The sequence below is a fragment of the Anser cygnoides genome, chromosome 14 (genome assembly GCF_040182565.1).
Source record: "Anser cygnoides isolate HZ-2024a breed goose chromosome 14, Taihu_goose_T2T_genome, whole genome shotgun sequence".
NCBI lineage: Eukaryota > Metazoa > Chordata > Aves > Anseriformes > Anatidae > Anser > Anser cygnoides.
The window spans coordinates 2398167-2411935 of NC_089886.1; the positions used below are offsets into that span (position 1 = coordinate 2398167).

Below are 13769 nucleotides of genomic sequence, written 5' to 3' on the forward strand. Positions count from 1 at the left end.
TAAACTTGCCTAGCACCTTTTGATTGCAGAAAGGCTTTGCCGGAAGACCTGACAGGACTAATGCAAAATGCTTCAGAGGACATATTTGCAATATTTTTAATTAAAACCAGGTGAGATCAAGACACTATGCTTCCAAGTATGCTGCACTATATTAGCTGTATTATCTTCTCAAATGAAAGCACACGAGAAACATGATCCATATTTCATATATCCTCATTCTGGGGAAAAAAAAAAAAATCAAACCTAATTACTGATAGCATTAAAAAAATGTTTAATTTTTCTCACCTTGCCCAGTGTAAAAGTGCACTTTCTGGCTTCAGTTTCAGCCCTCATTGTGTTGTTTCACACACCGCCCGTTACTCGTGGCTGAAGGGCATTTGCTCCCTGCACGAAGTGATCTGCCTCAGCATGGGCTCAGGCTCACAGAGGTCTCCATCGCATCTGCTGGCTCTGACCCGCCACTGGTAAGTGCTGTGTTTGATAAAGGGAGTGAGTGTGTTAAAACAGAGATTACTTAAATGTTCAGTCAGTACTCGCATTGAGACAGGGCTGGAAGCATGTCTGAAAATACATAAAATGTACCTTTATGTACAGAGAGGCTAATGCACAGGGATGCCCTTTTGCTGCTATTCTTTGGGGCATTCTAGAAGCCAGGAAGGAGCAGCCCAGCACGGAGCAGGTCAGGCTGTGGTGGCTGATGGTGCCTTGCAGTAAGGAGCTGGGGCGGGTCGGCGCTGGGCAGGTGAAATGCCCACGGGAACCGACCTCTGCGTGGGGTGGCTGGAGGCTAGATGCACGCTGCAGCTTCACCAGGTCACGGCTGTCATCTGTGTGCCAAACAAGACAAATCGTGGGAATTTTCCGATTCCTTCCAATATGTCTGCGTGTGCAAATGACACTGCCTTTTATCTCTCTGTGTTATGAGTGTTACCTTTTTGGGTACCTTTTGGTTTCCGCTGTCACTCTTCATTTCAGCAGATAAACATAACCAACGTGCAGTTATGCAGAGAAACCCTCTGTTTCTCAACCCTGTGTGGGTCCTGGAGATGCTGCTGGGAGTATCATATTCTCTTATAACATGCAATTCATTTTTCTCTGAAAAGGTACCTATTTTAAAATCTGAATTAACATATGCTGTGCGGGCAGTGAGCAGAGAAGAAAATACTTCGGAAGCTCCTGCTTTGGAGGTGTCCCTTCAAATCTGGGGCAGGGAGAATTTGCACCTGTACCTCCGCAGACACAGCATGATGCCAGGTCAGAGCCTGTGGTCTTAGCTATGTACAGTGCTTACACTGAGCCTAAGTTCAACCTAGCTGGCGTTAGTGAAGCCAGATGAGGAGACTGGTATGGCTGGAATGTTAAAATTGAATATTGAGTTGCAAAGAAATGATATATTTAGATGACATTTTTAATAGATCTGGAGGATTTGATCACCAAACTAAGATTTAGCACTTGTTGAATATACATTATTGTGGTTTCACCATTCCCCAGCTGAATTTCATAGACTGCATGAGTATAAAAAAATATGCCAGGAACATAAATGTATGTGCATGCACGCTCAGAGGCACACTCATGTGCACACACACACACACACACATATGCATGCACACAGACAGTGCATTGGCAGAGCCAGACTCAGGAAGCTGAAAACTACTGAACCAAATCAATAAGGAATTTAAACAGTTCCAATTATCATTCGCATTCCTTTGATTTACAGCCCATTAGTGGATACCAGTGAAGTAACAATTAGGTGTTAAGAGACTGAAGGCCAGGTTAATTTAGGAAGAAGTGGGTTGATTTTCCAGCTGAAGATATCAACAGAATCTCATTTCATTCAATTCAGACATTTCATTTTATTAGAGATATATTTGCTACGGTACATATCTTTGATTATCCCTATAAAAGCAACATTAGGGACATTTGGCTGTTAACTCAGTAAGGAAAGACGCAGTTGAAAATACAGTCCAGAAATGTCTTCTGAATTCTCTCATAGATCTGAAATGCTAAATCCAGGGATACCAGGAAGATGATCCTGATGGTTACAAGGGATGCCCGAAATTGCAACTGGTTGAGACAAGCACTTGGGAAAGGTTTCAAGCCGTGTACTATGGTTTTAAGTGTCAGGAGGTCAAGTTCGGGGGATGAGGCACAGTGCTTGGGTCTGTATATTCTCAGGAGACATACCGAGGTCTGGCTGCTGTCAGATATGGTACAAAGAGAAATCCTCTGTCTGATCTGTTTTGAGTTTCTATGTGCTACAGCTACAGGAAGCAGTAGCAAAACGGTCACAGATGCACAGAAGAGTGGTGTGCTTAGCAAAGGATGCAAGACTGTTCTGCGTGCTGCTGGAGGAGAGCCCCGGCCTTGCTGCACCCCCAGGACAGAGCAAGCAGGTCTGCTGTGACCCATCGCTGGGTCCTGGGCTGGGCTTCGGGGCTGCTCTCTGGATGCCGCTGCAGGTCCGTGCTTCCATAGAGGCACCGGGCAAAGCAAGTAGCAAAGGAAGAGCTGGGTCGTTTTGGCTTTGGTGGGTGTCAGCACTGGGTTATCTCTTCACACACAAAACCACATCCCAAGGGGAAAAGATGTCGCAGATCATGTGGCAAAGGATGGGGCCGAGCCTCATAATGTCTTCATCTGCTGAAATATGTCTCTGTTTTACTGATTCCAGGCAGAAGCGTGCTGTGGCAGTCTCCCCTCTGACAGCATCATCTGCAGGTTAGTGTTTTGTCCGCGGTGTGTCTGTGTTGACTCTGCCGCCCTGGCTTGCCACCTGAATTGAATTTCTTATCGTGTCTCTGTCTGCTGCCAATAACGGATGGCGATCACTATTCCTCAAAGCAGAGTATTGCACGGTGGGAAGACAGACACAACCGTGGTCTGTGAGAGTGCTACTGAAAGGGAGAAAAGGGAAGAGGGAGACGAGGACAAGTCCAGGAGCTTGGGGAGTCTGATGTAAAATGCTGCAGGTAACATCAGCTCGTTGGCAATGAATCTTTCCAACCAGCATGGCCAGTGCTGTGAGGAGCGAGGCTGCTGCTGCTTTCTTTAAAGCCAACTTCCAGCAGCCAGAGCCCTCTGCAGTGCAGTGGGAAGGAGCCTGCAGGGCGAGCAGGAGGTGCAGGATCCAACCCGGCCTGAACTGGGCAATGCAGGCGGTGGAGCAGGCTCAAGTCCCCAGGCAAGCTGAGGGATGCTGCAGCCCTCGGGTTCAGGGTAGGGATCAGCCCCTCTTGTCACTCACAGCCCCCCGGGGCCAAGCAGCGGGAAATGTTCTCATACTTGTTTACTAAAAATTAGATTTTCATCTGACACTTATTTCAGCTGTTTGTTCTTGTTGTCCTTATTTTCATTAATGAGAACACACATACGGGCCCATGCACAATTACTTACCATGCTGAATCAAATGTGAAATGGTAACTTGGGAAGATAAAAGGCTTTCTAATGCTTTATCAGTTTCTCAAGCTAGCTATTCCTGTTTCTATCTTGAGCTTTAAATATTTGCATTAAGATCCAGATTGCAAGTAACGGGTCTCAGAATAGCATATGAAACAGGAATTTTAAATGGATATGTGGAATGGAAAATGTGGCATTCTGGAGCTGGGCTTATCTGAGTGAGCAGCAAACAAGCTGCAGTCTGCTAAAGCAGCTCCTGCTGCTCAAAAGGACATTCAGCAGGGCAAGGCGGCTGCTTTTTTCCGAACTTGAAAATGCTGCCTTGCTGCCATCTTCCTTTCATAATGTATTTTAATCAAGTCACAGGATGGAGAATTTCTTCTTTGCAGTCAATCCAAGCCAGGAATCTATAATCTCATCCAGAATTACGTTATAAATAGGAACAATTTAATACTTTTGTATAAATTTATGTCCACTATGTGGTTTGGATTTAATATGAAATGTGTTTTCTCTGCACCTGGATGGAAGTGCATAAATGAAGGCTGCAGGAATGATTCAGTTTGTATTTTCCTGGTCGTGAAGGGTAGGTTAGTCATGTTGATTGCTGATCTCAGGCAAGTCAATTAATGAAGTGTTTTCTCTCACATTTTCCATAGCAGGTTGACGTTTGTTGAAACAGGTAACCCATGAGTAGAGCTGTATCATATGTAATGGGGAAATGACTAAACAACCAGCCATTTTGACTGGAGTATGTACCTGTGAAAGAGGAGTCAAAGCAGTCGCAGTTTCTGACCTTCATTTCCATCAGCTCTCCTGCTGGATGTGCAGGAAAGGGCGAGCACTGGCATCAGTGGGTGCCAAGCGGTCCCCAAAGCCAGGCACGTTGGGGCCAGCAGGGCGACACGTCACTTCTCATGCCCATGAAGCACTGTCACTGTCATGGAGCACAGGCTAAGAATGAGCTAAAGCTTACCGTGCTTGATAAATTCATCAAAATGGCAGTGCAGACACAGGGGTTTGCTCGCAGCAAACGCTTTTGTTGCTCAATGTGGTCACTTGCACAGGAGCCCCTTATGCCAGCCAAGCAAGGATGCCTCGAGGCTGAGCTGCTGAGCTCCCTGGCTGCGTCTGCTATTGTAAAGACTTTAATCCTGCCTGTGTGAACGTGCACATGTGTGAGAAAGGCTGCTAAGTTGTGTGTGCGCCTGTATTTCCAGCGTTCATGCCCACCGCAGGTCGGTCTGTTGGCCAACCCACCCCTCCACACGGGGGCATGTTCCTCCCCTGTATCAGCATTGCTGGTCGATGCAGACATGCCAAAAATACTTTGATATGAAACACTCTGCCCAGAAGCTGGGGAGCCATAGCTGTTGTCACACAGCAGCTCCCACCACAGCCTCTCGGAGTAATAGAAATTCAGGAGGGCTGTGGGTGGCATAGAACCAACTGTCACACGACTGGTGAGCTAAAGGCCAAAATTAGGGCTGGGGATAAGGGGTGGAAAAATCACGATGAATAAAAGGACTGCTGACAGCAATTGGAAATTAATTACAATGGCACTTCATGGTAATTCAAAGTTACTGTCCCATGCCCTGGTAATTGTTGATGAGTGAGATTAGCACGGATCATTTCTATGTGAACGCCTTCAACAGAGGCAGAAGAGCAAAAAGACGTAGGGCTGGGCTCGGGCTGGTGGAGTTAGCGGGGAGGTCTGCAGGCAGGTCCTGGCCAGGAGCGCAAGCACTGGGGATGCACAGCCCCAAGCCCCAGCCGCAGGGGAGCTTCACTAAGGAACATTTCAGAAAAACAACTTATGGTGGTCAATAGTGACAAAAAGAACCTTTTTTATTTGCACCCACTAAGTGTTTTCCTTCTTTAAGTCTGCTGATAATTGCTGCCGTGATTAGATCACGCTCTGCACTTCCGAAAGCAAACAGTAAATCTAAGAGAATGAGGGGTGAACTCATTTTGGCAACTGTTTACAAACATTCATTTCCTGTAGAAAGCCAACAGATAAATTACTGCAGACTTAGTCAGTCTGCGTTTTCTGCAAGTCCCTTGGTTATTTCTTCCACAATTTAAGTGGCAGAACTGGGAGCTTCAGCGTTGGTTTGGCAATGCACTCTCTGGAGGAATCGCTGCTGTGTCACTGCGCACGGCTTCGGTTCACAGCTCCAGCACAGGAGGTAACGTCCCCGGGCTGTAGCTCACTGATGGCTTGTTATGTTTTGGAAGGGATTCCACTCAAGAGACCATAGTTAAGATATACTCTTCTTTTTAGATAGATAGGTAAACTTGTCAGAGAGAGAGCAAGCATAGTTATTTTGAAGGTAGTACATAATATATATATATATTTTTCCATTTTAAAAAATGGACAGCTCAGACTATTACTTGCAAGAAGGGGCTTCATCCTGCACTCTGGGTCACAGCGTGTATTACTGCATACCTCAGTAATTCGGGTGCTCTGCAAAGACCATAGCTTCAGGTTAAGCAGGCAGGAAGCCCGGTACAAAAAGGCAGGGCTTTGTGAAGAGCTGCTCTTTCCCTTTCTTTTTGTGTATGTATACATATGCATATAATACAAATAAAGGAGGCATGCTTTACCATATTATATAGGCAAAGCTACATTTACATTTAATAAGAATATAGTAAGAAAAAAAAGTGGTATACAGATTAAAATGCAAGTGAAAAGGAGTCCTTCTTTTCATCCCAAATACTGTAGAAGTCTGAGGAGCTTTTTCGAGGTTATCACAGAATGGCCGAGGTGGGAAGGGAGCTCTGGAGATCATCTGCTCCATCCCCCTGCCAAGCATGGTCACCTAGAGCACGGTGCGCAGGATGGCATCCAGGTGGGAGTTGATTATCTCCGCAGAAGGAGACTCCACTGCCTCTCCGGGCAACCTGTGCCGGTGCTCTGTCACCCTTCCCAGTAAATAAATGTTTCCTCATATTCAGCTGGAACCTCCTGTACTTCGATCTGTGCCCGTTGCCTCTGGTCCTGCCGCTGGGCACCACTAAAAAGAGTCTGGCCCCACGCTCTTGACACCCTCCCTTCAGGTACTTAAACAAGGCTGTACAAAATGGAGCAGGATTGAGGGCAGAGCTTTTGTTTCATGTCTTCTTCCTGGCTCTCTTCATCCTTGCTCATGCTGCAGCAGCCTATTCTTTGTTTAGCCTCCCGGAGCAATCAAAGAAAGAGCACGGACTAGATCCCTAAAAGCAACTGAAACACGCATTTAGGGAACTGCCCTGAGGGTAAAAGCATTCTGATCGAGGAGCTTACTTGAAGTTTAACTAGGTACTTGAAAAAATATACTTCTAGAGATGATAAATCAGTAATACTACCATTCATTATTTTTAATTTAGAGGACTTCACTTTAAATTTTAATTTAGAGTCTTTAAAGAGGACTTCACCACTTTAAGTTTGGATTTAGAATGTTGTCTTAGACTTATAATGTGCCACATTTGCAGTTCTGTTTTATTTAATTATTATTTTAATTTTTTTTTTTAGATGAATTATTATAGAGGAATGTTTTAAAACCATGTTTAAGATGCGCTGTTTTTTCCTCTAACCAGAAACCTCTGCTCATGGCTATACTGTTTCATTACCAGGCCTATCTACATTTGTTAGCATTTACCGTGATCTTTGTTACGGGTTCTGCAGAGATACATATAAACACAAACCTGAAGATACATTCAAAGAACAACAATAATTCCCCACTCAGTTAAACACAAAATAAAACAACAACAACAAACAGAAGCATATCTCTATAGCATTCCCTTTAACGGTTAGAAAATGGGGAAAGCATTAATTGGATCAAATCATTTAGTGAGTTTTCCTGTTTAGAAAATAAGTAGTGCAAGTTCCCCAGCCTGTTTTTTTTTTTTTTTTTTTTTAAAGTCACTTCTGTTTATTATAATCCTAACCATCAGACCAACAGCATTTGCATTTTGGCCTGGAAGTAGAGTCTGTACATTTGTTTTCATCAGGAGCATTGTATTGTTCTTGTCTGAAACAATGTGGCAAAACATCACAATTACACCAAGCAATCATTTCAAGTTTAGCCAATAATTAGGGACTGATTTATGGCAAAAAAAATCCACTTGGGAAACATGATAATAGTCCGTATATTTCTTTGGGTCAGGCAGCCACGTTACATCAAACACTAGATTTGTTATTCCATTTAAATAATTTTGAAATAATTAAGAGTTGTGTCGTGCATCTGACTGAGCAGATCTGAAGCACAAAATCATACATCTAAATTATGAACTGAATGGAGCATTGCCAGCAAGAGCGAGACATGAAATAGTTGCCTCACTTTGGCGGCAAAAATAAGTGAATCTGTGTTTTCTCCACCTCTGTATTACAAAATAATTGCTATTTTCTTTATATCTGTTTCCCCACATCTGCGAATGTGCTAAACATAAATAAGAATGCTAAAATATAGGTCCAAATGATATTGGGAAAATGTCCATGATATTGGGAAAATGTCCAAGCCTGTGCAGTGCTGGGTAGCTGCACCCATGGGTGCACTCAGGGGACATAACTGTGCTAGCAGCAGCCTCACCCGCCTACAGCACGGCCGAGGTTTGGTTTGCAGGCACGAGCATCACCCCAAGGCTGGGCACCTGCGGACGGAGCGCTGCAGACGGGGTTAGTCTCATGCAGGTGTCACGCTGTGTGAGGGCATCCAGTCACGCTTCTGTCAGCTCCACAGGCACCAATTGTTAGGTAACAAGTCCCATGCAAGCTTATTTCTAATTTCCCTAGGCACAAGTAAAAGATGTCTGTGTTAAACTCAACAAACCAGAATTTTGGCAGAAAAAAAAAAAAAAGAAATTGTTTCTAGACACTCCAAACCCATCTATTGGCTCGGAGCTTTAATTTGACATCAGTATAATGGCAGTAATTTGGAACTGCTCCCATATTTTCTTCTGTAATTTCCCCTTCCTCCTCAATATACACTGAATCATCAGAAGATGTTTCTATAAAATATGTATTTTTTTTTCTGGGTTAAAGCCAATGAGCTGGAAGCAGTGATGACTTTTTTTCTGCGCTGCCTTCAGTGGAATTTGCATCAGTAATGTTCGTGGCAGAGAGAATGTATAGGGCTCATGATGCTTTATTATTTAATTGCTGCTCAATGATCACAAAAATAATTGCAATGGAAGAATTAGGCATTTGCAAGGAAAAATATTACTTCTGGAATAAAAGAAATGTTGAGAGGAATGTGGTCATTTAAAAACTGGTAGTTTTGTACAGGATTTGGTAATTTCTCCAAGGACGGCGAATTGTTAAAATTACCACTTGTAAGATGAATGAGTTGACAAATGCCATCGGTTGTGCTCCGGTGCACATCGCGTCGCCTTCGTCCTGCAGCGTGTGCACGGGTTTAACACACAAGGCATTTCCGTGGAGCAGCCCCAAGGGCTGGGTCACCATGACGCGGGTATTTTTCTGCCTTTGAGTGAAAATCTGATTGATTTCATGAGCTGCCTTGATCACGGTAGGCGATTCAGCCTGCTCTAACAGCCAGAGCCCTGCCCTGTTGTGTCACTGGCCGTTAAGTGGGCTTCCAGCTCAGCATCGCGTGCCCAGGTTCCATACGGGGAATTTTTTGCAGCCTCTTTTTGCAGTTTGGTGTTCAGGCTTTGAGGATGACATGAAAAAGGAGAAGAACGTACCTTATCCCAGCAAGGTCAGTGGTGCTGCGCAGACTGTATCGTCTTTGTAGAGTGCTTTGCATTTAGCAGCAACACGAAAGGGCCCTTTTGGTAACCCCCCGGATACCACAGGCATTTCATGGGCACTTCACTGGCACACAGTGTGAAGGGGACGTTTCCCTGTCTCTGTAAGCGCCCGTAGGTGCATGGTGGTTGGTTCTCCTGGAGCTGTCGTGGGACTGGCTGTCAGGAACCAGAAATAAAGCATTGTAGGAAGGGAAGAGAAATGTGGCAGGCATAATGGCTTTTGATATCACTTTTATCCATCTGCAGGTTTCAAGGGATCATTCCTAATGGCTAGAAGATTAGTTAAGCAGAGAGCCAGCCCCCAGCTTCATGCAAGCGGTGTCTATTTTCGCAAGGTTCAGCAACCACCACAATCCCCATCAAGTGCCAGTGTCAAATATGCACATCGGCAGGGCATCAGGGCAAAGATGACGCGTGGGCTTTGCTCAAAGCATTTCGGGTGGTGGTGGACGCTGCTGGCTCTGCATCCCACACATCGCACCCGGCTCGAGGAGCTGCCGGCAGAGCTGCTAAGCCAGCACCACGTGCGTGCTGCTCCCTGTCTGGTGCACGGTGCAGTCATAAATCCTCCCCGGTAAGTGATTCGGGAAAGAACAAACACGTAAAATGAATCAAGCTGTGTGTGTCAGGCAGCGGCGTGTGCTGTTTGCTAGACTAAACAGTGGGGTAAGGCTCTTCAGGGGATAAATCCACTGCATCAGCCTGTGCTAATGCTACCTGCAGTGATATAAAACAGGAGATAAAAATGTGCTTACTTTGCTTTAGGTAAAAAGCACATTCCTGTCTGATCTGCCGGCTTGTGTGTTCTTGGTCCAGGCTTTCCCAGAGACCTGTTGGCATCCACTCCTGTGTTCTCCACAAAAGCCTAGGGTGAAAATGCCTCTGGTCTGCTGCAATCTTCAGCATAAGAGCTTTCAGTGCTCAGGACAGAATTCTATGCTTGAATTTTGATTTCCACAAGAAACGCAAGTGGTATGACCTGCATAGTCACATGCAAAACAAATCAGACAAACTGATTTGTCTTTTGAAGTTCGTAACGTGTATTTTTATTCCCTTTTTCAAGGCACGGCGTTTTGTTTGTGGATCTGGCAGGAGGAGAGCATCTCCCCAGGAGCTGCAGCAACAGCGAGGGGCTGGAAGGCACCCGGCTCCCTGCAGCCCCAGCACCGGAGCCTCTGCGGGACTGCCCACGCTGCTCTCCCTGCCCGCGGGATGGAGGCACGGCTTTTCTGCAGGCATCACATCCTCCTACATGGCAGAGGCTGGGCAGGATTGCTCTGTAGCTCACAGACCTTTTGACCACTGTTTTATTTTCCTTTCATTCTCAAGTCAACCAGATTTACTGCTTGCAGAGTAAATATTGGTGCAACCCCCAAGGGTCAGCATCTAGCAAAATGAGTGGTGTTTGCTGAGGAGGTGATGGGGGGGCTGAGGAGTGGCAGACACCGACGCAGCCGTTTTGAGACTGCTCCCAACGCCGGTATTTTGATTTTTTTTCCCAGTTTCTAGCAATACCACTTTTCTGCCACTCTGCCTCTCCAGAGTTTCTGCTGACAGGACAGAACTGCTGGTAGCAAACACATTATTCATTGTGATTGAGTGCCTAGTAATTACTTTATATATTTTTTCAATTCTCAAATTAAAACCATTTACTAGTAGGAACAGATGTTAAATTCAGGACTCTTGTTGATTGTTAGTGTGACACACACATGAAATGTTTTAAACTAGAAGGCTGATTGAATTTTAAATATGCTGATCACACTGGTGAAATTTAAAATAATTGAAACTGGGAATAACTGAAACGTTTTCAAGAAGGGATGACAGAGGTGGGGTTTGCTTTTCAAACCCATGATTGCACAAATCATGTTAAGCTCTGCAGAGGAAATACAATAATTTTCTGTGTGTTGCGGAACCAACCATGGACTTGCATGGTACTTCGTGGTACTTTGGTACTTCAAAATGGCAGGAGAAAAGAACTTAGAGATGAACGTAGAATCTATTTTCAAATCAATACCTCAAATGCTATCCACACACTCTGTAGGAATGTGATTTTTTTGTTTGTTTGTTTATTCAATAAAATTATATTTTTCAGGGAATCCATCATTATTGCTTGCTGTGGGCTTAGCGCGATCCGTCACAAAGGGTGCATCGTGTTCAAGGGGCCTGATCCCTTGCAGCTCCTTTGCCTGTTGAAAGCCCTGGCTCGCTTTCCCCAGCTGGAGAAGGTTAAGTTTCACTCTGCAAGGGCTGGTGCTTAAAAACGGGAGTATATTATTCCAAACCACCCACCACAGGATCAGACCCTCCGGGCTGGACGTTCAGGCTATAAGGGCCACCTATCACCGTTCAGGAAGAGTTTTTTGGACTTCTCTGGACAAATTTGTCCATGCAGATATTTTGCATAAGAACATAAAAAGCTCAACAACGTATTTATGAGAAAAAAAATGTCCATTTTTATTACAATGAAAGATTTTTTAGCATTGTGTTTCCTAGTCATCCTACACTCACAGTAAGTGTCCCTGCTGGACAGGGGGTACGCATGGTTGGCTCCTTGGAGCCCGGTGTGGGGGCTGCCCCCTGCTTGCCCTGAAGTCACTGGGGGTCCGGCACAACATCTGCACTATCAGCTTAACCAGCCTATAAAATGGGTTATTTGCCAGCTGCACAAAGGTGTTCAGAGGCTTAACTGCTGTTTGTTGAACTCTTTCCTATATTTGAATTAGAGATGATGCATGCCTTGTATATAGAGCTTCTTTTTTTTCATAACCTGACTTTGTAGGATTTATTGCATACAACGAATGAAAATTGGAGTTTGGATCGTAATACAGTAACAATTACAATTAACCTCCACAGCCTCCACGTGACCCCCAGGTGTTGTGTTTAAATCACATTGCTTTTAATTAAGTTTAGCCGCCAAGTACTGCTTGTTCTGAAACATTTCACTGGCACTTCCTCTGCGAGGCAATGCTTTAAAGCCTGAAATGTTGTGCCCACCTGATCCCATGCAAACTAATGCCAAAAGGTAACAATGCAGGGTGAGGAAATACAGCCTGAAAAAGCAGTTTCAGAGCAGGTACAACTTTTATTTGCCACAAAACACTTTGGTATAGATGTACTTTCCTCTTACATCTGATATAATTTACAGACTTACAGAGCTTGCTGAACTTCTCAAAATGAGAAAACTCCCACTGAGACAATAAATTGTTGTTGCACTGAATGATCCTCGACAATCTATTGTCACAATAAGTGCCACATTAAAGCAGCCTGGCACTGATACTGGAGAAAGTCTTATGACACCCGTTGTCTTTTGGGGCTGTCATGGTTTATTATGTTCATGATCCATGGAGGAAAGGTTGCTAATAGCAGACATTGACCCACTGGTGGTAATTGCTGTGAAAACATTATTCAAGCTTATTAAGTTAATGACAGAAGGATGAGGCACTTCCTAAAAAGTTAGTATGGCATCACCAGAGATACTTATTTATTTAACTGATTGATCATTTAAAGGTTTATAAAATGCCTTCTCTGTATGGTAACACCGCATAATTGTGTACATAGGAATTAAACAATCCACAAAGCTGAGGCAGAACGGTTGTTGCAGATCTGATTTTCATGTAAAAAATCAAGACTTTTATAGGCTTATTTACATAACAAGTCATGGTCTAGCCTCCTTTACCACTGTCAGCCTGCCATGGAGCTGCATTCAGCTGTAAATTTTTATGGTTTGGAGCCTGTGGAATATACAAAAATGGTCTGCATATTTTAGTGATCTGAAATACTTCTGTAGTGAAGAAGGGAGTATAATTTTCTTCCAGCAGAATGAACATCTCTTCCCTAAAACTGTGATGCTTGTATTCTTTCCCAGGGCAAAGCTATGACTTTTCTCTTTCCAGTTGATGCCTGCAGGCTGCCTCCTCAGTACGTGCTCTTCTCCGTACCAGAAACAAATCTATTGCAAACCTCTGGGTCTGAGCATCCCTGATGGTCTGGAGCTGGGGGCGAATATCACTCACACAGCTCTCTGACTGGTTAAACCAAAGTCGATGAAAAGCTGCTTACATAGACAACAGGTAGGATAGGTGCGCCTTCCAGATGGGAAAGTGCAGCAGAAGTAGTCAAACTGCTTTGCAGGATAAATGTTCTAACAAGAGGGTCTCTGCCAAATCTGATGACAGTGATCTCTAAGACAGACATCGCTGAGCCAGTGAGGAAATCACAGCCTGTAAGTTATAAGGCAAAGCCAGGAGCCTGATGCAGTTCTCTCAGCAGAGCAGAAGGAGAGGAGGTTAAGAGCAAAATGATGGCCAAGGCTACTCTGCTCTTGTTTCTGCAGTTGCCCCAGGTATTTCCTCCAGGCTCAGCCGTCAGGCTCTCAGCTTTCCTCATTTTGCAGTGATTTGACTTGCAGTCAAAGGACGGTTATAGCAATTTCATTCGTGTCATATTAAACTCGTTTGATTGTGACCAGAGAGCTCTAGAAATGGATTGATAGATTTTCAAGTTCAGAAGAGGCCATTCCTCATTTAACCTATATATCTGTTGCTACACCATCTCACACCTTCTAAATCTATTAATCTGCTTGACAAACCTGAAAAAAAATGCGTAAACCAAACAGATCTTTT

General features: G+C 44.4%; 1 protein-coding gene across 2 annotated transcripts; it reads left to right on the top strand.

The window, feature by feature from the left end:
• Nucleotides 1-227: 227 nt before the first annotated feature.
• LOC106032700 (uncharacterized) lies at nt 228-12081 on the top strand. 2 transcript variants are annotated; one of them, XM_066977206.1, is made up of 4 exons: nt 228-2393; nt 2672-2718; nt 9394-9721; nt 10211-12081. In XM_066977206.1, the coding sequence occupies exons 1-4, from the start codon at nt 2323-2325 to the stop codon at nt 10428-10430; spliced, it is 666 nt and encodes a 221-aa protein (XP_066833307.1). In that variant the 5' UTR covers nt 228-2322; the 3' UTR covers nt 10431-12081. The 2 variants fall into 2 exon arrangements, with proteins under 2 accessions (XP_066833307.1, XP_047913357.2); XM_048057400.2 differs by having other exon boundaries at nt 228-2718.
• Nucleotides 12082-13769: the final 1688 nt, after the last annotated feature.